Below are 26861 nucleotides of genomic sequence, written 5' to 3' on the forward strand. Positions count from 1 at the left end.
CTAGATTGTAAGCTCTTCGGGGCAGGGTCCTCTCCTCCTGTATCACTGTCTGTATTAGTCTGTCATTTGCAATCCCTATTTAATGTACAGTGCTGCGTAATATGTTGGCGCTATATAAATCCTGTTTAATAATAATAATAATAATAATAATACATTAAGGCTAGGTTCAGACTAGCAGATTTGCAAGTGGTTTAAAGCATTTTTACAGTTTGCAAAAATGGTAATCATTAAAATGAATAAATTACCTTTTTTATTAAAGCCATTTTTAGGCATGGGAGTTGGAAAACATTTTTCAGGAACTCAAGGAAGCATTTAGGGACAGCATTCCTACATAGACTTGAATTGAACTGCTTACAATTGCTTATACAAGCGTTTGTAAGAAGTTTTGAAAAACGTTAACCTACATATGGAAGCAGGCAGTAGTAGTAGGAAGAAAAAACTACCAGTCTCCACCATTTCTGTTGATGTTTCGGTCTTGCATTTTATTGGTTATGGAAAACTCAAGGACTGCTGTGTCCTCTCCAGATTATAGTGGTGTAACCACATTTTATCTACAATGGCAATTTCGCAAAAAATCACCACATCACTTAAAAATGCTGATAAAATCAACTTGGAAGTGTACACTTAACATCTTTTGTTGTCATATTTTGGCACTTTGATAGATTCCATATAACTTTTGATGAACTATAAACCCGTCACTTCCCTAGCTTGGTGTCCCAGTTTTAGGATAAACTCACCAATCTGCAAAAATCATGTCATAAACATCTCCAGGAGCAGGAACATTATGACAGCCAAAAGTTCAACGTGACATCAACTGTCTGAAACAACTTTCATACCCCTAACCTAAGATTTAGAGTGAGAAACAAATGACCTCGTTTATACATTTTACACTTTCATTTGGAGCTGCATCTTCAGTGCCGGTGCCATGGAAGTTAGAGGAAATACGGAGCAATGTATGCTAGGATAGTTGAGTGTAGAAGTGTCCTACCATGTTTACTTGGTCAGAAAGGCCAAGCAAAGTAGTGTATTGTCAAAGTGTAATGTCATAAATATAATTCCTTAAAACTCTACTAGTTTAGAGATGGTAACTAAATAATTCTACTACATATCCAGGTCCTGCTGCAAAATAGCTGCCTCATGCATTTTAAACTACATTGTACAAAGGTCTTCCTAAACTCAACATGGTAGGTGACTAGAATGTACTAGTAACATATTGCTGTAACAAGTATAGCAAACAGAAGTGATCAAAACTCATGGGATGTGAGAATATTTGCCCCAGGGATTGACATTATATATCCTTCTCATGAGAGACAAAATGATACATTTGAACACACATAAAAATCAATCTAATACAAAAATCGATCCTAATGCACAGTATGTAAATACACCAACAAAACATATGTAGCACACTCTTAGGTGTTAGCTGTGAATGTAGTGGGTCCACTCCAACTCAGCCTGGTGACACCCAAACTCCCACTGACAACACAAAAATGGCAGTAGTTCTTGAACAAGTTCCTATGCATATTACATTGAAAACACTGTGAAACTACAGTGCTTTACATGTCTACAGTTGAATTACTTGCAGGGGCTATGCATAAATTGCTTAAAATGAATGAATGAAGTTTAGGCTAAAGACAGTTTTGCATTAAAAAAAAATTGCATTTACATGAAAAAAAGAATTTAGCATACTAAATAATATTCACTTTCACTAATTTTAGACTGATCATCACATATTAATCTTTACTTGTCTCCCGAGTTAATAGGACCACTACATTTCAAACCAGTACATTTCAAAGTATTCAATTTAAAATTATACAAAAAAAGTTTATCTAGTGTAGATAAAAAAAAAAAAGAACAACAACAGTCCACAACATCTTCTTGGAACATGACAACACATTAAAAAAACAAAATAAAGACTTAACTTAAATGTTACATAATCATTGTTTATTATTCCAATATAGGATACAATCTAGGTACCAGCTCCCGTATAGAAGCAATCTTGAAAAACCAGTTTAAACAAGTCTCCTTTGCAGTGTCATTCACATCCTCTGGGGTAAAATGTGCTGTTAATATTTTAGCGGAAAAAAATAAATTAAAGGACATACTCAAATATTGTACTTATATCCAACCATATTCACTTTCAGTGTCTTCTATTTTACTGTGCCTAAAAGTCATAAACCACTACCAGGAATTCTGAAAGAGCTGGATACAACTTAGGGTTAAAATTAAAGCTGCACTAAGTAAAAAAAATTGGGAGGAGGTAGGTCGTTTATTGTAGAAGGGACGGGTGATGTCCCTTCTGTAACAAAATTTACTTACCTGCCTGATAGTAATTTTTTTAATTACACTCACATCTCCTTGCTCTGTCTTAGGCACAGACAGCTTTACCTGATCTTCTTTTGGGTTCTGGAACTTCGGTCATCTTGTTTGTCCAGGGCAGAAGTTACATTTTTTGCAGGTAACTTTACCTGACATTACCTGTCCCTTCTGCAATAATGAACTGGCCTGTTCACAATCGTTTTCCTATTAAGGTTTAAGTTCACTTTAATCGCATACAGTAACCTTGAGATACTGCAATCTGATGCCTAAGTACCTAGGGTGTTGTTTCATTCTTTATGTTCCTCTAGTGTCCATGCCATAGTTAAAGAAGGTTTAAATCAAAATGGAATTTTATATTTTATATTAGGATTAGGTCTAAGCTGATTACAATTATCTCAGGGACCTAAACAAACTTCATAAATTTTGATGCCTGTTGAAAGCCACACAAACCCTGTCAATGTCACGGCAAGCATGAATCTGTGTTTAGTCTCTGAAATGACAATGGGAGAAGCCTAACTACAGGGCTATATATTAATCATGTCCCATCAACATGTCCCTGCAGCCCCTCACATTATAGATTAAAATTGTATATTTTTATTTATATGAATTACCTTACCTGGTAAACCTGACCAGTTATCCATACACATTGACATAATACGCTCATAAACAAGCTTTCCTGCAATAAAAGAACATGTGCATAAGGCATTTGAAAAAAGTTTTGCAAATTGGGGGGAAAAAAGATCTATAGACGAAGAAAACAAATGTTTTTTTGCTTTGTGAGTTTGTTTTATCAATGAGCAATAGTTATTGTACACAAATACCCCCCCCCCCCACACACACACTTTCATTTTTATTTAATGAAAATTTCCAAAATAAAATTTCTCGTAACATCGCAACAACAATTTTTGTTAACAGCAAGGAAATGTACAAAAGAAATAGGAGATCACCGAAACTAGTACAAAGTGGTCTTCTAACACACTAATAAAAATGGGCAAAGGTAAAAAAAAAAAAAAATAAAAAAAAAAAAGACACAAAAAATTGTACAAACAACATAACAAACATACATATCAGAAGATTCAGAGGTAACCAAAGGGGATGGGGGGTAGGTTATCACCTATTCATTGGCCTTACTAACAAGTTTGTAATTCTCCAATTAGGTCCCAAAATGGAAATATTTAGGAAAAACTTATTCAAAACTTACCAAAAGTGTCGAGGATATCAGTAACCAATACAAACTTGCTCGGGTAAAACCTGATGACTGTTGTGTCAGAAAGAAGTTTTGAACACTAGGGAAAAAAATCTTGATTCAGAAATGAGTTTAGAAAAAGGAAAAAAGTGCAAGCTTTATTTTTTAAAATGTAACAGAATTTTTTAACACAAAGCAAAGTGGTCCATTCATGTTTTGTGGAAGGTATGATCAACCTAATATTTTACTTGCTACAATAAAAAAATATGATCAAAGCTAATCAAAGTATTGTCAGACTAAAGAACTACAAGTATCAGACCTAACAGCTGCAGTGGAGCTCAAACTGTGCAGGACAGATAAAGAAGTTGCAAAAAGGTGGTTGGAGCTAGTTACAAAGCACAAGGCAATAAGTACAATTACATCATATGCAATGTATGCCCCCTGTAAGGCACAAACTACTTACACGTGTCTTCTTTCTTGTAATGTGAAAGGAAAGTACACAGCTTTGACAAATTATAAATCCCATACATGGGACATTCACAGTTCCTCCTAGTTTGCTTAAAGATTGAGCTCCGATTACAGCAGATGCCTTTTCCTTCCTCCAAACCTGCCTGTCAAACAACCAGCTGGCTACGAAGTTAGGTCTTTAGATGTGCCTGAAATTACCTCTAAAGGTTTGTCTGCAAAGTAGGAGAAGTATATTGTCCCATTGTCACAGGGCGAGATGGTGGGCTCTCCATGTCACCAGCTCAGTTGGCTGAGACATGCATGGGGCGCATAGTCTATGCAACAGCCCGGTTTCTCCAGAACCTCTAGAGGTGAGGATTTTAAGCTGTGTGCTGTTGCCAGGTTGCGGCCCCTGTGCATGCAGAGGCTGGTGACTGCTGACAGATAGGAAAAGTGCATGCTGCAAGAACAAGAGATAGGAGTGTGGTCAGACAAGCCAGAAGTCAGGGTAAATGGCAAACAGTAGTCAAGAAATATCAACGGTCAGGTGGCGATCAAGAGAAGTTAAGAGTCAAAGCCAGGATTGGTACACAAGAGAATCAGTAACAGGAGATAAGAACAACTGGAACCTGGGAAAAGGGTCTAAGGGAACTCCTTTTCAGGCAACTTCCTGTTGCCAGTCACTTTTCTTTTATAAGGGAAATCATGCTGCAAACGGCAATCACATGACCAGCAGGTAAAAGAACACACCACCAGGGAGTCCTGGAGCAGAGGCAGCTAAGGTGGTCTTCACACTTTTGCCAGCAGAGTGCTTCTCGGGAAAATTCTGGTTCTCTGGGGTAAAGAGGCAGTTTTAAGGGGGTCAAATGAATCAGACGAGGAAGTGACCGGCAGAAAGGATTCCTGAACAGTGCTCCTGCTGGCTGCAGAGCAATGTGAGGTGGGTGACACAGACAAAGGTACAGATCCCCTGGTCTTGCAGGGATCTGTGACAGTATTCAAGCCAACCACACGCCCCCTCCCCGCCCCTCTTAGGTCCCATCCAGCCCAGTTTGTTGGGAAAGTTTAAATAAAAGCTCTTGAGAAGAGGAGCATGAAGATCCTTTAGAGGGATCCAGGAAAGTTCCTCAGGGCCATATCCCTTCCAATGTACTTGGTACTGTAAAGAACCCCAGACGAGTTTGGAGTCTAGGATCTGTTTTAATCTCATAATCTTCACCCAAGGCAGCAGAAACAGGGCTGGGAGGTCTAACTGTCTTGGCTTGAGAATGACCCTTTTCAGAAGTGACACATGGAAAGAATTGTGAATCTTCAAGGATGGTGGTAGTTTTACTTTGTAAGTGACTTGGTTGATTTGTGACAGGACAGAAAAAAGAACCATGAGGTGAGGAGCAAACTTGGGAGAAGGCATTCACAAGCGAAAATAATTAGTGGAAAGCCATACTTTGTCACCTGAAGAAAACGGAGATGCAGGAGTTATCTTCTTATCGGCCCATTTCTTGTAGCATGCAGAAGAGTGTTGCAGTCTCCTCAAAACCTGCTAAATGTGGTCAGCGGTAGCAGCTGCAGTGGGTATGTCACACAAGGAAGGAACGGAAGAAGTGAGCCTGGTGTGACGACCAGAGACAATGTAAAAGGGGCACTTACCTGTGGATTCGCTGGAGTGATTGTTGTGGGCCAGTTTAGCCCAAGGCAGGTCAGACCAGTTGACTTGCTGGGAGCTGACATACAGACAGGTATTGTTCCAGGGACTGATTTATTTGCTCTGTTTGCCCATTCGATTGAGGTAGGTAGGCAGAAGAAAAGTCCATTTTGATAGGTTAAAGAGAGAGAGCTCTCCAGAGCGAGTGTGATCATCCTTGATGATTTTCCAAGGTGGAAGCAGAAAGAAGACTAGGTAGGGGGCTGAAAAGGGCAATTTCTGAGAAGCTATCAACCACAACTCAAATTGTGGTAAACTCATTAGGGGATGATAGCGCCGCTATTATGTTCATGGAAATATGAATCCACGGTTGTTCAGATATGGGCAGAGGCGGGATCTTCGAGGCACCTTGTCAGTTCATGCAGCCACAAATTCACTCACATCCCGTCTCATATTTGGTTACCAGTATTTGCGGCGAATTAGCTTCAAAGTTTTGCTGTGCAGGTGCATGCTTGGGTAACACAGCCCACTGTAAAGGGAAAAAAAATAAAAGAAAGCCTAACGGCTATCTTAGTGCACAATCATACGCCGGAAGGCTCTGCACTCCTGTCTTGAAAGCTGCGGTGATCAAGACTTAAAAGTGTAGTGCTGCATCCATTTAAAAAACAAAAAAAAAAAAAGTGTGTTGTACTGAATGTACTGTTGTCTTTCCTTTTACGTAAAGTAATGTTGAGTTTAGGTCAAGCTGCAATATCTAAAGCTAGCAAAGTACTTTCTTTTATTAAGCTCCCTGGCAGCATGAATAGTACCGTATTTTTTGCCGTATAAGACGCACTTTTTCTTCCCCAAAACTGGGGGGGAAAAGTTAGTGCGTCCTATACGACAAATGTGTTAAAAAAAATAATTAAAATAATATACTCACCCGATACCCGATCCTGCGTGTGTCTCTGGCTGCAGCGTGTCTCTCTTCTCTCCTCTGCCAGCACCGTGTCTTTTCCTGTCTGTAAAGCAGAGCAAAAGAAGCCGGCACAGCGCCACCTGCTGCTCCCTGTCCTAACTGCCGTACAGTGGAAAAAAAGCACAGAGTGATCAGAAGGGGAATTTGAATGACACAGAGTGATCAGAAAGGGAATTTGAAAGGTACAGAGTGATCAGAAAGGGAATTTGAATGGCACATGAGTGATCAGAAGGGGAATACGGGTATGAATGGCACATGAGTGATCAGAAGGGAAATAATCTTTCAGAATCTTTTTTTCTAGATTTTCCTCCTTTAAAATTGGGTGCGTCTTATATTCCGGAGCGTCTTATACGGCGAAAAATACGGTAAGTACTTAGTATACTTAGTATTTTAAATTTCCCGCCTGGTCCCACCTCCCAACCGCACGGTCCCGCCCCCAGCCACACGGTCACATGTAGATGCCCGCATCTGCTTCCCCTGGCCTCACGTCCCCAATGTTTACACGTCGGGGGCGCAGATGATGGCTGGGCATCGCCAGGTTACACAGATGCACGGTCGGCATCGCCAGGGGAAGAAGATGCCGGGCATAGCTGGAGGAAGCCACAGGTACCACTGGAGGATGCCGCGGGAGAACTCTCTTCCCAATTATTTACTTTAAGGTCATTACAAAAGACAAGAGGGCACTCTTTGCCTCCGGAGGAAAATAGGTTTAATATCCAGATAAGAAAGAGATTTTTCACTGTAAGGTCTGTGAAAATGTAGAATAGGCTCCCTTAGAAAGTTGTTTAAGGGTAATGCTAGCGTGTGTGGACCACTGACTGGGTATGCTCCAGAGGGGCGTAACTAAGCCACTACCAGGTCTTCACTAGAGCCTCTGATGGTAAGGACAGGCTTGGGCCGCAGGGTAGCTGCCAGGTGCCACTCCAGATCAATCCCCGAGTCAGTGGCAGCTGACCACAGGAGTCAGGGTACTCGGTGCGAGCACCGAGGGGCTTGTGTGGCCAAGAAGGTATAGAAGAGGTAGTAATTAAACGAAGTCTGTGAACAAGATCAGAGGTCAAAGTTAGGCCGCAATCAGTCAGTAAAGTCCATACACAAAATCCGAGGTCAGGGTCAGGCGGTCAACAGGCAAAGTCCAAGGGTTTGATAAGCAAGGTCCGGTACACAGAAAGGCAGACAGAAGAAGCACCTTTGCACTTGGAGTTAGACAAGCTAAGACCATGAGATTGCTCAGGCAATTTCCTGTAGTGGGAAGTGCCTTTAAATACTAGCAGGGCTCCAGCCATAGGCTGTAGGAACAGAGGGCGTGCATGTGTTGCCTCAGTAAAGATAACAGAGACTGTTGATCCAGAGAACCTTGAATTGCCTAATGGAATTAGGAAGGAATTTTTTTATCCTGTTGGAGCAAATTGAAATAGTTTTTCTTTGCCTTTCTTTGGATCAGCTATGTCTATATGTTTTTTTATCCAAGATATGTTTATGTTCTTAGTGTTTAACTTGAAGGACATTTTTCAACCAAACTATTTAAGGGCATCAGCTTTAGTTTTCTTTGAGCCAGGGCAATAAGCAAGTGTAAAAGCAAGCTTTACTCCATTGGAGTAGTTCTTCTCAGCAGGAGACAGTTTCTAAAAAAGGCAATCACAAGATCTCAACTTGCCTGAAGCATTTTTCTGTGATAGGACTGTGCCAACCTTCTCCCCTGCAGGGATCTGTGACAAATACTTTGGGAACATAAATACCTAGGAGCATCAGAAAACCTAAAGATTAAAGAAATATGCCAGGAACAACCTGGGCAAGCAAGATATCCGAAGATCCACAACCCAAAGGAACACCTTTGTGAAGATGTGAAGATGTCTGTGCCCAAAACGGAGCAAGGTGAGGTGAGTGTAATTAAAAAATTGTTATTAGGCAGGTAAGTATATTTTGTTGCAGAAGTCCAAGTAGTCAGGAGCACTATTTATATAGGGTTTTATTTAGAATATGCAGGTTTGTATTTTTGTACAATCTTGTACACAGATTATTGGAAGTTGCTTCAAGATTTTTACACATTCCCATTTACCACCCATTTTTTGGCTCCATCTACCACTGTTTAGCTGACGTGTATACATATGGAATAGGTCTATTTAACGAAACAAGAGAGGGAAGATGTTTTAAAGTACCTTAGCTGATTGGTGGAAATAGGGATGAGATTTTAGTTAAAATTTAAACAAACAACTGTTTTACGGTGCATTCTGTATATTTGCACAATCCGTATGTTTGTCTAAATCCTTAATCTAATGTTTTTACCATTATATTTTATGTCATTTGAGACGTCACTGTCTCAGCAATGCAAGTCCCAAAGGCTGTAGTTTGCACTGCACCTATCTGCCAATACATGGATATCTAAATGCATAGGAAACGCAACAATAATATTATTAATATTTACATTGTATGTTATTCATTTGTTAAAATACAATTTATACATGATACATATTATGATACATAGAATGTAAGATACACTTGACCATTAATTCCCCCATCTCCTAGATTGTAAACTCTTCCAGACAGGGTCCTCTTCTCCTGTGTCACTGTTCGTATCTGTCTGTTATTTGCAACCCCTATTTAATGTACAGCGCTACGTAATATGTTAGCGCTGTATAAATCCTGTTAATTAATAATAATATTAATAACTCTCTATACTATCGAGTGAAATATTCTTGACCGCAGTGTCAGTGCACAATTGGCCCTATGTATGATTTTATTTTGTAATTCTCTCCACAACTCACTGACTATAGTTTTCCTAATGATGACCCAACTAGTTTACAGTAAATCCAGGGTATCGGGATAAGACAGATCTAAGAACATGGTCCAGCAGAGCACAAAAGACATTTGAGGACCTGGATCTGAAGAGTTATCCATTAATATTATCCATTCCAATGGAAAAATATCAGAAATGGAATGTTTGAAAGATGGGCTACCCAAAATTTGGGACAAGGAAGGTGTCAGCTCCATATTAGTGGTGGTCTAAGAAAATCTAAAAATGCCTTAGAATGCCAAAGGACAGCAGCTTGCTGTTTTCATCTAACACATGGGCCAAAGAGGTTATGCCACATCTGTCCCAAAAATAATAGGCCTTATACTGTGAGCCCTGAGGAAAGCTAGGGGTAACACGTAAGAGCATGGTTGGGGTAAATTGGGCATAAATCCTTTTAACTTTTTAGTTTCTTGCCATGCTATCAGAGTATCTCTCAACAGTAAATTTTTACGAAGAGTATGCGGAATGGCTGTACATGATGCATTCAGTAGACCTAGTAAGGACCATGGTCTTACTAATGAAGATTCTAATTCAAACGCAGTATAGTAGGATGTACCATGCCACCAATCTTTCACATGAGGCATGAGACATGCCAAATTGTACTTGCGCATGTAAGGAAAGTTTAGACCCAACCGTTGCTCCAGTTGTGACAATTTAGATCTGGCTATGCGTGATGTTTTGTCTTGCCATTAAAAAGAAACAAAAGCTGAGTGAAGTCTCCAGATACCCGAGTGACGAAGAAAAAATGATAAGGTCTGCAATGGATAAAGCAGTCTCGCAAAACCTAGAGAAATATACTCTAAATAAAGAACCAAAACTGATATTTCTACAATATTTGCAAAACGGAGATTGAGAAGAAATCTAGAGTGGTCCTCTGCATTGTGGGCTGTGGCCCCCGCTGACTTCCCTATTGCTTGCCTCTGCACTTGGGGACAAAGTGCATTATTTATGTTTTACTGGTATGTATTTATAAGAGGGATTGACATTATGATGTTGATATTTGAAACTGATGTAAATAGGTTGTGAAACATGGAAGTAATAGTCTTTTTGCATTGTGTTGCAGTGCTGAGATACTTAGTTGTGTTGTACCGTATCCCTGAAGAAGTGGACAATACTCAGTCAGCACAATGTCAATGTCAGCACAATATATTTTAACAAATTAAGCAATGGTTTTTATGAATGGTGTGAATAATTGTAATAATATGTTTAGGCTTTTATGAAAAATAAAATAACTGTCATTAAAGTCCAATTGGTATGTCCCTTTTTTGTTCTCTATAAGTTATAAGTAAGGATGTTGACAGTATGTAAAAGAAAAATGGGATCATATAATACAAAACTTTTTCCAGGTCGATAACTCAGATAAAAGTTTTGCAATAAATGGGGCATAACTCAACCTGAACATATCCGATACATGGCGAGTAATTCGCACCTGTAGATAGTTGGTATTATTTTTAGCTATTCTGAGACCCAAAGTTTTGATCATTGCCATAACATCAGAGGCTTGAAAAAAAAAAGTTCACTCTTGAAATAGTTTATTCGGAATCCTGAAAAACAACCAAAATTTTGAATACGTCAAATTACACTTGGTAGGTTCCTTTTTTGGATTGTTCAAAAATAACATAATATCATCAGCAAAAATTCTTGACTTGATTTGTTTGCCATGGACATTAATGCCTTCAAAAACCTTATGATTTTGGAATGACCAAGCCAGAGGTTCTATAGCCAAATATAAAAGAAGCAGGGATAGTGGACAACCCTGGCATGTCCTTCTACCAAATGGGAGCATGCAGGATAAAACTCCCACTACATAAATCTGAGCTGTGGAGAGACAGTACATGGAAAGCCAAATTTATCTAACACTAAGTGAAGCCAGTTCATTCTATGCTGTCAAATGCCTTCTTTGCATCAAGCGCTAAAAATTAAGCCGTCACGGAGGAGGAGCCTGACAGAAGGGCCTGCTCCAAAACAAAACAGTAGTTTCCTAATATTCTACACTGTTGAACTACCCAGTACAAATCCAGACTGGGCAGGACTTACCAGCTTCGAGAGGAGCTATGCCAGATGATCCCACAATATTTTTGATGGGATTGTACCATTCTGAAGGGAAATGGGTCAATATGATCCCGGGTTAAGTGGGTCTATTTGCTTTTTTGATAATACTTTAATATAAAAAGGCCAGATTGTAAGTAGGAAGAAGAGATGAACATATCATTGTATAAATTAGATAATGGGAATGATATGTGATCTACTAGTATTTTAATGAATTTAGATGGTAGTCGATCTGGTCCTGGTGCTTTTGGATTGGTGGATCGTTTAATAGCTGACACCACCTCGTCTAAAGTTATTTCAGAATTCAAGAAATTTAGATCTGCCTCCATCAGTTGAGGGAGGACCAGTTGATCTAAGAACCACTGACCCCAGGATTGAGCACTTCTTTGTGTACTGTAGAGGGATTCATAAAAGAACGCAAAGACAGATGCTATGTCTCTAGATGCCCGTACTGTTCTGTGAGAGTCCATGATAGCGGTTATATGTGGTGGTGCTTGATAACCTTTGGCAAGGTTGGCCAACAGTCTGCCTAAATTCTTTCCATAATGGAAAAACTCAACTGCACATAAAGATCTGATGGTGTTGTCATACTGGCTGATCCAGAAATCACAAGTTCTATTGCTTGCAACCAAGAGTCACTATCCTGGGAATTCTTCTATATAAATAAACATGGTCTTCTTTTTTTCAAGAGGCAACATAACATGAGCCAATATCCAGTCTCTGAGTACTGCTTACGCTGTGTACCCATATAGTTATGGGTTCACCTAGTGTTCTGCATTATGAAATTCGAAGTCCATTCACCAATATTTTAGTGAATGTATTTTTGGCAAGACGCCATACAAAATTCGACTTGTTTAAATAGCCATCAGGTAAAGTAACAGAAACTGATGCGTGTTCTGAAATTGGGTGTAAATCAGCTGCATCAATTTTTATTAGGAGGTTGTCAGTGACCAAAATACAATCAATTCTAGACATTGTTGAGTGTACTGCGGAGATATGTGCATATTCTCTTTCTAGAGGATGTAGATGTCTCCAGGAAGCCACGAGATTAGTGGAAAAAAGGAAGAATTGGAAAAATGTATCATTGGTTGTACCATACTTTTGCGGAGGTGGACTTCTGTCTTCCCTGGTATTTAGTGACGTGTTGAAATCCCTGCCGACCAGCAGTGGAGCAGATGGTAAACTATTAAGACATTTAGTAATTTCGCCTCAGAAAGCCTGATTATCCTGATTCAGGCCATAGAGATCCATGATTGTTAAAGAGTTAGCCAAGAACTCTAGCATGACAATTGCCCACCTTCCCTCCACAGGCTCACAAGACTTAGCCATAACAGTGTATTGCACTCTTTTATTGGGAAGGATTAGCACCCCCACTTAGCGACCAGCTGCAGAGGATCCCCAAACATCCCCCACCCACTGTTTACGTATAAAATGGTGAAAGGAGAAAGATGCGTCTCCTGCAACATAGCAACATCAGCTTTTAATTTTTTCAGGTGCCTTAGCACTTCTTTTATGTGGTGAACAAAGGCCTTTACTGTTCCAGGTCCTATTTTCATTAAGGAGGTAGGAAGTAAAAGGAGGTTAAACATGGAATTAGTGACCAGAGAAAGTGTTCCACCAGGCTGTCCCAGCTGAGCAGCCCGGCTACTTGGTAACATACACCATCTAGCAGATTAATTTTTGTATGTCAATGCTGCAATATAACATTTAGGAAGGTAGGGATGGTATTGATTAGAGAAAGAACAATGAACAGAACAAACGTCTTATGTAACAATACAGGTATTCGACTTCCTTTTTTCCAATTGAGGAGTATTCTATAACCAGTAAATCCACGTTTAAGAGCAAAGTTTTTCTCCTTTTTCTCACAAGTAGAGTGAAAAACACAAAAACTATTTCCGTGCAGTGACATCCATGGCAACCCACCGGAACCACCTTGTGGACATTTAAAATAGTGGATAAAACAAAACTAACTATTTATGTCTTCAATGTGAATCTACAAATGCTTGAGAGCACATTTTGCTTAAAGGATGTGCAAGCATGAGTAGATTCATACTCTTTGTGAGATAGGAGACAATTGACCAGATCTAGGGTAGGAAGACTTCATCAAATCCTTATTGGCAGTGGCTTCATCAACCATATTATTAACAAAGGATGCAGCTTGAAGTGGATCTTTGAAAATGTGTGCTTCTCAATCTGAAATTATTTTTATACTGCTGACAGACAGGTGAAAAAGCTCTACGCTGCTTACAGTTTTCAGCAATCTGAAAATATTGTGACCGATATGCTTCAATTTATCATTAAAGTGCAAATATTGGGCAATGATCGGGCACGGAGACATTTTGTTGCTTTACAGCGGGCCCAGTATATGAGCTCTCTCTATGTAGAAACACAGCATCTCCAACCTATGAAGATAATAGAGAGCTCATAGACTGGGCCCGCTCAACGCAACAAAATGTCTCCGTGCCCGATCATTGTACAATATTTGCACTTTGATGATAAATTACAAATTCTTGAGCTAGCTTCAGGTGAATGTATATTTGCCCTAGCTGGGCTTAATCCAGTTTTCTTGTGCTCAGGAGGCTCGTCCGCCATCTTGGATATCGGACTCTTTTATGCAGTTGTTTTCTGCACAGTGCGCCGTTAAGCCAGTGGAGCTGAAACAAATCAATCCATTGCACAGTCTGGCGATGTGTGCGATGAGTTGTTGAGCCTTAGAGGAAAGTCAGGAAGACTCATAATAACAAGGGAGCTGAAACTACTGATCCCTGCTTCTTCCTACATTGGGCGCCAGAACCAGAAGTGGTTAACTCACATGTATCTTTGTATATTTTTCTTGTTTTATACTTTTATATGTTATTGATTCCTTAGGTTTTGCAAGGTTTAACTCTCACTTACACTGATTATTTTGTTGGCACAAAGGAAGCAGACCTTGTGTAAAGTTATACAATAGTGTATAGTTAAGCCAATGAGTATTGGCAGATATTCTATTTAACCAATCCAAGTTGTACTCAATATTTAGCCTAATGTAGCTACGCAGAGACCTGAATCTAATGTATTTTCAGTTTCATTGTAGGTAAAAAAAAGTATTGGGGAAAAAGCTAAGGTTTAAATGTTGCGAACATGAAATAACATTTTTTGTATATTGCAAAAAGGGTAAATGACATCCTTTTACCTTTTGTCCAGAGTATCAAAATTCTTGTGTGAATGGTCTTGTTGAGCCACACCCACTTTGCATAAAAACTCATATTTGCATATATATATATATATATATATATATATATATATATATATATATATCAGAGGCAAAATCTGTCTGTTAATCCTGAAACACTGTTCAAAAGTAGTGTTCTAATGTTACCTAAATAAACATGCCCCCTCCTTCCACAAATTGGCAGAGCTCAAGTCCAAATTCATAATAGCACTGTCACTGCCTTAAATGAGTCACAATGGATCAAAACTGATATGACTGAGAAACAGTTGGGCAAAATTAAGGTTCACAAAGCACCAGGACCCGATAGATTACATCCATGTGTCCTCAAAGAGTTGAGTTTGGTTATTACAAAGCCATTATTTCCAAATTAAGAGACTCTTAAGTCACTTGGCATAAGGCCAATGTGGTTCCTATCTTCAAAAGGGGGGCAAAGTCATTACCAGGTAACTACAGATTGGTTAGTTTGACGTCCACAGTTGTAAAGGTCCTAGAGAGTTTGATAAAGAACCACAGAGGAGTTTCTGATAATAAATAATATTGTAAGTGATAGTCAGCATGGTTTTAGGAAAGACCGAATTTGTCAAACAAATTTACTCTTTTTAGTAAACAGGTAGGGAGTGGAATAGCAGTCGTATAAAATATTCCCACAAACATTACAGTATACATAAATAATGCAAACACAATAGGGGTTACCTTTTGTGTTTACAATACAAAATCTCTTAGCAATGTATAGTATGGATTCTTCAATGTAAGGCTCTTGAAAATGTGGAATCGGCTTCCTCAGGAAGTAGTTTCAGCAACTACTATAGATTGCTTTAAGAAAGAGCTGGATGCTTTTCTGGAAGTACAGAATATAACTGGGCATTAAAGATTTAAAGTAAAGTAAAGATAACAGAGACTGTTGATCCATGGAATATCCAATTGCCTCATGGAATCAGGAAGGAATTTTTTTTTCCCTGTTAAAGCAAATTGTACCAAGGGTTTTCTTGCCTTCCTCTGGACCAACTATGTATCATAGGGTTTTATATCTGGGATATGTGTATTTCCTTAGTGGTTGAACTTGATGGACTTATGTCTTTTTTCAACCTAACCCACCATGTAACTATGTAAATAAAAAAAAAAAAAAATGTAATATTTAGCAGTTTTGCAGTATTTTAGCCTTTTACCTGACCCAGTGCAGCAACACTCACTGTAATGTAACTAGGACAGTAACTCCAAGCAGCAGTGTGTTCAATGTAAGCTGCTATTCTGCTTTGAACAAACTTCCATTGTACCCATTCATCCATCTCCTCATCTCTATTACATAGCTTTGCATATGTTTTGTACTTTACATAAGATGTTAAGGGTGATAATATTCAGTTTAATGCACACATGTTTATGAATACTGAATTTCTGAAAGAATAAACATATATTTTTCTAGACCTAGCTTCAAAACAAATGCAGCTACCACATGTAAGCACCAGTAAGCTGTAATTTAATTTAAACAAATTTCCCAGGGCATTAAGTTTGAAACCAATACAAACTAAATCAAACATCTTTACAGAACAAAAGGCCTACTGCCACAATTGTATACAAATTGAGATGTACATCTCAAATTATGGTATCACTTAAATATATACTAGGCTGTTTTGATAAAAAAAAGAAGATTTTCCCTCATGCTGAAAACAGACCTTTTTCAATTAACCACCTCTGACACTGTAAAGTCTCTGCATTTTAAATACATGCAGTTGCTGTTTCACCTCCCTACACGGCCAAGGGCTGGATAAACCTCACACAATCTGCAAACTTTATTAATGAAGATATTCCATGATCCTTGTCAGGACCTTGGCTAATGGCAGCTGCATGGCTTTGTGGCTTAAAGGTGTTAGAGGTGATTAAGAAGTCAACTATTCAACACAGTGAAAAAGAAGGAGCTTTAGATTAAAAGGTTTCTTTAAGAAAACAATATAATACCTGTATGACTATTTTCAAAGCTTTGACTTTCTGATCAGAGGCCCATGCATCTTTTAGAGACTGGTTAAGCTCCTCAATCCTGCTGATGTAATCTTGTTGAGTCAGATTCAAAAGTTCTTTTTGGGATCCCTGGAAAAGCAAATTCAATGGTTAATGTCCACTCTTCTCAACTCTCTACCCAATAGCATTTGAAGTATTATAGCTTTGCATTAAAAATAGGAAATAAATTAAACAATTTTAATATAGCCTACGTGTTAGGAGAGCATCTGGCCACCGACTACGTGCTGTGTGCCATTGCAATATAAAACACTGTTTGTTCTGTCCGACGATGTCATTTGCAGCAGCCAGCAGAACCAAGATAGCAGCAGCCACTGCTTCCCATCAGCCCTGCAGGCTGATGGATTTATGCCATTTCTAGCATCCATTGTTAGGCTGTGCACAGCTGACGGAGATTGTAGAGGCTGATCAGCTCCTGACTCAGCCCTGCACTGCTATTGGCTGCTGGGACTTTAAAGCCTGTCTGCTTCCAGTCACCAGTGTCTGTTGAAGTGTTTAGCTGGACTTATCTGTGCTGGAGAGATTCTGAGTCCTTCTCTGTTGCTGACCTTGCTTGTTCCTGACAATCTGCTTAAAACTAAGCCTGAACCAAGCTTTGCCTGTGACCCCCTCTCTGCTTGTGCCTTTTCCTTTCTACATCATTTGGTGGACTGATCCCCTTTGTTTGACATTGGCTTGTTTCTGGATTCCCTGGTAATTCTTTATTGTGTATCGTTGGGCTCCTGGTCAGCTGCTGGCCTATGCCCAGACACCATCCCTTGCGCACTAAGTCCTGGGGGCAACCGAGTGCTGGGAGATGCAACCAGTCCCCCGAGGCTGAGCGGGGGGCTGCTGTAGGTGAAGACTGGGGCGTTAGATTGGAGGACTGCTGTCTGGAGAATACTGGTACTGACCAGGGCCTTACATTATAATAAGCCAAACAAATTACCCACTGTCATGGAGGATCTCCCCCAGCAAATACAGCTCCTGACAGACGCTGTTACCAGTTGGCACAGCGCGTGGCTGCTCAGGAGCTTAAAAAGCAGCATCCTGCTGTGACGGTCTTTACGGTGAAATCCAAGATTCCTCTTCCAGATAAATTTTTGGATGAACGCCAAAAATGTGCAAATTTTATGAATGCATGCAAGCTATACTTTCAGCTGTGGTGACTTTCATCTGGCACAGAATCCTAGACAGTGGGCCTAGTCATCTCCCTACTCCAGGGCGATTCCCAGACTTGAGCCTTCAATCTGCCTCAGGGGGACCCTGCCCTCTCTTCAGTGGATGCACTTTTCAAGGCCATGGGGATTCTGTATGCTGACCCTGACCTGGCTTGAACTACAGAGGCAAAACTCTGTAGTCTTCGACAGGGCCTCAGGACAGTTAAGGAGTATGCTGCAGAGTTTCGCAGCTGGGCCGTCAGTTCACAGTGGAATGATCCTGCACTCCGCAGTCATTTTCGCCTGGGTCTGTCCAATGCCATTAAGGATACGCTTGTGAATCATCCATTGCTAAATTCTTTGGATGACACTATCCAAATCGCCATCAGGGTTGACTGCAGGCTTCGTGAGCGTCACATGGAAAGACTGTTTATATAAGCTACACCCTTAGGACCCCCGAACACCATTGAGCCAAGTCCATTTCCATCTCTGGCCAAGGAGCCAATGCAGTCGGGCTCCTGCCGGCTGTCAGCCACAGAAAGGTTGGGGAGAAGGTCCCAAGGGCTCTGTCTGTATTGTGGAGAACCTGGGCATTTTGTGCAATCCTGTCCTCGGACGAAGCTAGGCAAACTTTAGTGACTAGGTGGGCCCCTGGATACCCACCTAGGCAGACAGGTATTTCCATTAAAGTTTAATCGTGTCCTGTTACCAGTTGAAATTGCCTAGAATTCTTCTGCTAAGCATTGCCAGGCATTCCTAGATAGCGGTGTGACCAGTATTTTTATGGATATATCTCTGGCCTGCTCTCTTGGAATTCCAGTTGTTAACCAACCTCAGTCATTATGTGTATTTGCTATAGATGATTCTCCTTTGCAGAGGGAAATCCAACATGCACAACTCCTAAGGTTTTGGTTAAAGGTGGAAGCTGCCCAGTCAAATGTTATCATTTGTTCTGCTAGACATTGCTTCATTCCCTGTAATTTTAGGATTGCCATGGCTGCGTAAGCATAACCCTGTAATTCTGCATGTGACGAGAAATGTTTGACGAACTCATTGCCTCCGAGTGTTGTTTGTGTCCGTGAGAATTTCAAAGCAGATGTGCCACATCTTAGTCTCCCTGAAACTAGACCTTGTTCCGATTCTATCCACTCTAGTAAATCTCCTTGCAGAGCTCCAGCTAAAACCTACCAGCCACTGCCCACTCCTGACAAACCCCAGTCTCGAGTTCAGCAACAATTAAAGTGGGATCCGGGTGTCAGACTAGGATGAAAAGTAGTATTATTGAAAAACTGCAGGTAGAGGGTCCAGAAGCCCCTCCTCAGGAGGGGGGTAATGTTAGGAGAGCATCTAGCCAACGGATCTGTGCTGTGTGCCATCTCAATATAAAACACTGTTTGACTCAGCTGTGCACTGCTATTGGCTGCTGGGACTTTAAAGCCTCTCTGTTTCCAGTCACCAGTGCCTGTTGTAGCGTTTAGCTGGGCTTATCTGAGAGATTCTGAGTATTTTTCTGTTGCTGACCTTTGCCTGTTCCTGAAAAGTTGCTTGAACTCAGCCTGGACCCCCACTCTGCTTGTGCATTTTCCTTTGTACCTCATTTGGTAGACTGATCTCTTGCATTAGGATCATTTAGTCGTTCAGACGATGGACGACGGGCGATGTACATACGCCAGATTCTCATCCAATCTCATCCAACCTTGAGCTCATTATTGGGCGAGAACCATCGGACATGTGTACCCAGCTTAAGGGTGCAAAGGTAAACATCATTCCTTTTTTACAGTTTACTATACTTTTTACTTGTAGACTTTACCAGGCTCTGACCCACTCCAATTGTTTGATTCTAAGGTCAAGGTTCCTTAGCTATACGTGTTGGGGGTTTGTTTGGCTTTTATAGATTCAACAACTGTTTATGTGGCTTAAATTGTAATAAATATTTTTCTATGTTGAATGGCCATTGCAAGCCCTTGTACAGTATAGAATTGCTTTTGTCTTTATATGCTTTGATATCCTCGTTACTACCTCTGCTCCAGTTTAATTAGGTTCACACTTTTCAATGTTTTCCTTTTCTACATTGCTGTTTTTAGTATTTATGGCCTTTTTGGAGATTCCTTCTGGGTCATTATTTGATTGAGGTGTGTTCTTTTTTTTTTTTCCTACATCTGGTTTATCTGGTCTCCTATTCCCAGACCAGGCCCATGTGTTGCCCTCATGTTTCCTGTGTTTGTCACTAAATTTTTATTTATATTTTTGGGGAACTGCTTTACCCTAATTATAGTTTGTCCACAATTGCACCCTCTAACTTTTTTTTTTCTTTACTTAGGCCCAGATGGGTGTTGTCCACCTTGATCCTCAAGGAAATGTAAAAATTCTAATTAACTTTACCCAAATACCTCAAGGGTGATTAGGTTTATGCTCTTTAATTTTATTGTGAGAAGCATATTTGGGGTTGCTGTTTCAGAAGAAAGTGCAACTAGGAGTCCTAAATTGAAAGTGCAAATTGGGGACCCCGGAGCCACTAACATAGCAAGGGGCATTGGGGTGAGGCCCCTAAATATATACCTACCTGTCACAAATCTAAAACCTATGAAACTACTGTCTGCTTCTCTTGTTTGTACACCAATTTCTCTGAGGGTGGGGGTACAAAACTGAAAATATAGGTGCAAGCGTCGGGCACATTCTCCCTTTACAATCTCATTACTACGGCATCATTAGAACATAAAACACTCTGCCCATCAAAATGGGTCTCCCTGCCCTGTTACACTTTCCTGTCCACTTAACTAACATTCTGAACTTCAATTGGGGAATGGGGAGGTGTAAGAAACCAAAAATATTGGTACAAGTGGGGAACATCAGTGACTAACATCCCCTAAAACTTCATCACTATGGTATCATTAAAAAATGAACTCTGCCCACTAAATTTTATTAAGGTTGAAGTACAGGAAAGTTACAGTTGTGTGTAACAAGGAAGTGCATTTTGATTGACAGTTTTTTTTTAATGTTGTAATGATGCCATGGTGATGAAAAGTGATCGCCACACGTGTCTCCCACTTCCACCTATATTTTTGTTTCTCTGCACCTCTTAATTCTGGAGAAATTGGGGTTTGAGGTGCAGACAGACCTGTGTAACAGAGCAGGCAGTACATTTTGCTAGGAAGAGATTTATGTTCTCATAATGCCATACGAATTACATTTTAAAAAGGTTTAGCCACAAGTGTCCCCCACTTGCACCTACAGTTTCAGTTTCCTATGCCGTGTGACGTGTACCTTAAAAAATTCAAGTTAATATAACCAACGGTTTAGGAGATCTGAAGGTTTGAACACAGCGAGTTGTCAGGCTGCAGAATATGACAAGCAGCTTTTACACTCACATAGCGATCACACTGCGATGCCGATGACATTACACGCTGCGGATAAATGTCACAGTGTTTTTATATAGAATATGGGCAGTGATGAGAGGGGGTCACTGGCTGTCTTGTCCCCATCTATCACATACATGATGCGATTAAAGCATCGCCACATTTTATTATATTAAAGAGTGACTTTCTCAGTTATGTAATGGAAAACTGTGCGTTTTTATTTTTTTTTTTGTTTTTACACTTTTGTGGAGAGGACCTCTCCCCTTCAGTCTTCACTTCCATTTTGGTAAAGACCGAAGGGGAAATCCGCAGCCTCCTAGCATATTTGTGTCAGATATCCCAAGAGGCTCTGCACTGCTCCTTGTGTGTATGCACCTTCAGAGGATATCTTATAATGTTAAAAGTGTTCAATCTAATGCATGCGCAGTACAAGGCAGCATTGGACGGAAGCTGAGCCAGCATGGGCCTGCTGGGCTAATTTTGTAAAAGAATCAAGTGAAAAAAAGTTTTCACAAAAGTTCACTTTACCTAAATATAGACACAGGAGCACATCTGAAGTATGGCTGAATCCTAGGTGCCCAGCACTTACCGCCTGTTACCAATCCTATGTGCCCAGCACTTACCGCCTGTTACCAATCCTAGGTGCCCAGCACTTACCGCCTGTTACCAATCCTATGTGCCCAGCACTTACCGCCTGTTACCAATCCTAGATGCCCAGCACTTACCGCCTGTTACCAATCCCAGGTGCCCAACACTAAGGGGTTAGTGGATACCCATGGCATAAATAACTTGGAGCACTACATTTGCCGTGTTTTGCCACACCCCCTTTTTTACCACCTGGCTGAAAAAAATGTCTGGGGAGAACACTGTTCCCAATAAACATTGAAACCAATTTCACTGCCATTTTCTTAATCTCTTTTAAACTACAATGTTTTTTTTTCTTTATGGGCCTCCAATTCACTTCATAATTTAAAGCTAAAAAAAGTCTCCAGGTGTCTTCCCCCCAATTCATCTCTCAACATAGCCTTATGGATGCCTGGCTGAAGTTTCTTCCCTTTGTGAAGCAAAATCCTTTACTTGCTATTCTCACCCTCCACAAAATTCATACTAGGCTTGACCACTTTTTGTGCATCTTTCTTCTCTTTTAGTGCTTTACTCAATATTCAGCATACTTATAAACTTTTGGTTGGACTATGGCATAATTCTTTTTCTTCCCTCAATAAGGCTGTCAATTGTCAGTTGTCCATTTATTTCCGTTTTGCTGTGGATATCTTGCTCCATCATACTTACCTGTGTTCATTCCTCTTACATATATTTTTTGTTTTGTATGTCCATCTTTGAGGTGAATCCTTTGAAGTCTGTTCCCATGGATATTTCCCTGAAGCCTTAAAACGTCTACAATGTTACAAAGTAATTTTAATTTTGTTTGCACTCAACTGCTCCCATACCTGGGCATTTACCTGCCCCCTACTTGACTGCTTATAGGAGGCAAACTTCCTCTCATTTTAAGTACTAGGATGAAGGCCATTAAAATGGCAATCTCCTGTTTACTTTCCTTCCTGTAGAAGTGCCACCCCACATTCTTTGTAATCTACAATCTGAAATTGTGCCCTTTATTTGTGGAAAGATACACATTGGGATAAAGAGAAAGAAATGTTTTCAATTAAGGACTACAGATGAATTGGGCATACCGGTGATTGTTAACTATTTCTGTGCAGAACCCTATATGACCCCTATAGCTTCTACATGCTGGTGAGGATTGAGGTGATGGATTCATCTAGATGCCGGTGATTGTGAATCTCAATTTTTTTCCTTATTTGAGTTATCTCTTTTATGTGACCATCATCCCCTTAGTTTGCCCCTGCATAAATCTGGGACTCCATCAAGCTCTTCGGTGGCCTCATTGGCCCTGACTAGTTTAACAGGTTGTCCTTTTCTTCTTCATGTTTTGAGGCGGCCAAGCCATTTCAATACCTCTAGAAACTTTTTTGTTATCTCAAAATTAGATACTTTATACTTTCCCTATTGAGACAAACATCTTTTCCAAATGGTTTTGATCACTGGTGTCTTAACCCCCCCCCCCCCCCCCCACTGCCTAGTATAATTTCCCTATTTAAGTCTTTAAAGCACTTTTTGGTGCCCTTTGGAGGCAGATCTAGGACTCCCATATCAGATGTTGATTGGGATGCCATTTAGGCTTCTACTGTGAAGTGCTCTGTCAACATCTTGAGTGTGTTGACTTCTGATGGTATTTGACCCCCACACTTTCTTTCTAAATTGTTTCATACAATACCAACAAAATGAAATGGTTCCATAATTGGAAGGCTTGCACTAAGGTTCTGTGGTTATAGATGAGGGTCCACAATTTCATTTGCACCTTTGTACATATTCAGATAAATCCTGTTAAGATTTTTACTGAACTAAAAAAAATACTGAACATAACTAAGAGTCAGCAAACATTAATTGGCTTTAAATTTAGTGCCACTAAACAGACTATCGCTCACTCTTGACTATCCCCCCCATTGATGTTTAATTAAGTCCTTACTGGATTGTGGTTAAAGAAAAGGTAAATAGCATATAAATAACTTCATCATAAAATACAATGAAGCACAAAGTCCTTTCATGAGGCTTATTCTATTCCACATCTCCAACACATATTACTCGAATTAGGAAATATCGCATGCAGATTATTTGGAGTAAAATACCACCTCATAAGTATCTTGTATGCGTTTTATTTATATATAGTGCAAGTTGAGCTCCTACGAGCATTATCCCAAATGAGTCCCCAGATATCAAGAGGTAGCTCCCTGCCCATGGTTGCTTCCCATTTGAGCATATAACTATGTTTAACAAAGGGGCAAGCTGGTTCCGTATTCAATATAAGATAGATGCCTTTCTGGGAGGGTCTACCTGCACATAACTTCCCAAATTCTGTCATACCATGAAATGGCAAATTTTTGGCAATAGAATGGGCATAATGCCGTATTTGAAGGTACCCATAAAAACAAGTGTGAGCTCCGGAAATGACAGCAAACGTCTGGTACAGGGGTTCACAATATGACAGAATTGAAAAAGACAATTGCCTCGCCATGGGGCGCAATAGACTATTAGGTAAAAGCGAAGTAGAGAGGAAAGAATTAAGTAATGATGCAGGTGTAGTCAGGGCAACTTTATCTTTACATTGGAGCCATATAACCCGTGAAAAAAGTATAGGACTCCAAAGGTTTATAAAGAGGGCTTCCGTTTTAGAAAGATTAACCATCTAGCCGGATAGGAAGCCAAACTCATTCAGTGCTCTGAAATAAAAATTTGGAAGGGTGATTAGAGGGTTAGTAAGGGTCAGTAAAACATCATCAGCATATAGTGCAATAATGAACAATTTCGTTTTAATAGGAACCCCTTGAATATCAGGATCTTGTCGCCACCTATGCTTCTAACCTGTAACACTTTCCTCGTTGGACCTCTTATTTACAGTAAGTGATGTTACATTCTTTCCCCAAATTCCATGGTAAACTAATTTTACCATGAATTGCATCAGTTGGTAACTTATGCTCTCTTGGTTATTGTGCTTATATTTTTTAGTGCTCCTGTGTTTTCAGGGATTGCAGTACTCCCTCTACTTCCCATATCCTATTGTTGCATTTATGTTCCTAGGATTCAAACTAGTACCAAAAGAAAGAAATGGGGGACACACCGTTTTGCTAACAATGTGTATTTGATAGGCAAAGAAAATCAAGAAAATGGAATGGGCAGGAAGCTACACAAGCAGAAGTGCAAAAAAAATTGTAACATTTTCTAAGATCCCTTAAAAGTCTTCCATCAGAATTGAAACCATACAGATAAAAAGGATTTGCAGCCCTGTGCCTCAGCTGATGTGTTCTGAATATTCTTATGGGACACAAACCAATAAGGCAGGACTAACATAATAGCTTCTGTAGGAGGACTGCTTAGAACCTTTACATAAACGGTCACCTAGAAATAAAGTTAAGAGAATCATAAAGTCCTAGCCAATAAGGCAGGAGATTTAGCCATTCTTGCAGCCAAAATGGAACCTCTGAGGTGAGCAGTAATACCAGGATAAACTAATTCTAGGCTACAGGCTTCACTACAATATGGAAGCATGTGAGAGCCAAACACAGAAAAAAAAGTGTATGTATTTTGAGGGTCTATAATTAGATATGTTGCAGTAAAATGGCAGTTAGGCAACTTGGGCTCTGGGTACAAGACAAGGTACCATCAGAACCCCCAACAGTCAGGTCACAGTAGTAGTGCTCCAGCAGTAAAATCCTGGCCATTGGTTAATGATCCACATAGATCTGAAGCAAAAGTCAGAACTCAAGCCTTCTGTGTAAATTATTTCCCACAGCAAAACTGGTAAAATGGATAGGAACATATCCCCCTCAACCCACGAGGTGGGGACAGATACAAAACTTTTACAGGCTGAATGCAAATGAATTGTAAATCTCGAAGCAACTAAGGAACTAACTTGAGACTATTGTCTCAATGACATGATTAGCTTTAAACCTATATAAGAATGGGAGAGAAAGAATGCTTGTTGTGCAAACTTGAGTAATAACAATAGATTTTATTAGTAGCGATTAATGTAATCACTACTGTGAAAGCCCAAACGTAAAGAGTGGTTACATAGAGATCAATGTTATCTCGTTTCCAAACGCAATTCGCACAATGGCTTCATCAGGGGTATAAAGACTTCTGCTAAATATATCATAATACACAAAATTATAATATGGCAAGCAAAATTAGAAATTAATATAATATATACACTAAGCCTTCAAGACACGTACTACATATATTATAATAAAACAAATTATAGTGTAACAAGCAAAAGCAAAACATGGTCAGTGGGTATGTGGATGTTATCAAAATTATGTAAATATACATTAACCACCCGGGTGGTTAGCCCGACCTTGGTTCGGGGTAAGTAAACTGGCTATCATTTACCCCGAACCAAGGTTGGGGTAGCTAAAAATATAAACAAGCGTTGCATTGCAATCCGATTGTCATACATTGTATGACAATCGGATTACAACTGAAAAAAAATACTTACCTTGTCCCCGCAGCTTCTCTGGAGACGTCTTCTCTCTTCTTTCTTTATCCGGCGTGTGCAGTGACGATCTCCGGGGCTTCCCGGTGATGTTGCTGCATGCGTCGGTGCCGGCGGGATGCGGGCGAAAAATTCAAATCACTCTGTATTGAACTCAATACAAAAAAGCTGTATTGAGTCCAATACAAAGAAATCTTTATTTAATATATAAATAATTGTAATATATAATATATATATTATAAGCTACTGTACAGGTATACACTATTTTTTTTTTAAAGATTTTTTTTTTTGTTATGTTTTATAAAAAAATTATATTATTAAATTTATAAAATTTTGGACATATTTTGGCGAGTTATGCGGTAATTTGGTGAATTATAAGTAATTATTGAGTAATTCTGTGAATTATAGCCTACAATCTACAATAAATTTCCATGTAAAAAATTTAACACTTTTTGCATGGAAGTACGAAAGTTCAGAAAGAATTAGAACACCCGGCATTCGCGTATGCGTCCCTCGGCGATTCCTGATGATGTCAGTGCATGCGCCCGTTGACGGGGGTGTGTAGCGGGAAATTGAAATATTTTGTATTGGATTCAATACAACTTTGTATTGGATTCAATACAAAGTCCTGTATCCAATCCAATACAAAATAATACAAAATATATTTATGTGGTTTTGTCTATAG

At 39.7% G+C, this 26861-nt stretch overlaps 1 protein-coding gene across 1 annotated transcript in view; it reads right to left on the reverse strand.

Moving 5' to 3' along the window:
• Nucleotides 1-26861, reverse strand: part of VPS35L (VPS35 endosomal protein sorting factor like) — a gene marked incomplete in the record, with an annotated part of 223044 nt that overhangs the window by 157872 nt on the left and 38311 nt on the right. Inside the window, 4 exon segments of the mRNA XM_072419014.1 lie at nt 1967-2063; nt 2936-2995; nt 3521-3605; nt 16560-16688. Of these exon segments, the coding sequence (XP_072275115.1) occupies nt 1967-2063; nt 2936-2995; nt 3521-3605; nt 16560-16688 (371 nt within the window).

The sequence above is a fragment of the Pyxicephalus adspersus genome, chromosome 7 (genome assembly GCF_032062135.1).
Source record: "Pyxicephalus adspersus chromosome 7, UCB_Pads_2.0, whole genome shotgun sequence".
Taxonomy (NCBI): Eukaryota; Metazoa; Chordata; class Amphibia; order Anura; family Pyxicephalidae; genus Pyxicephalus; species Pyxicephalus adspersus.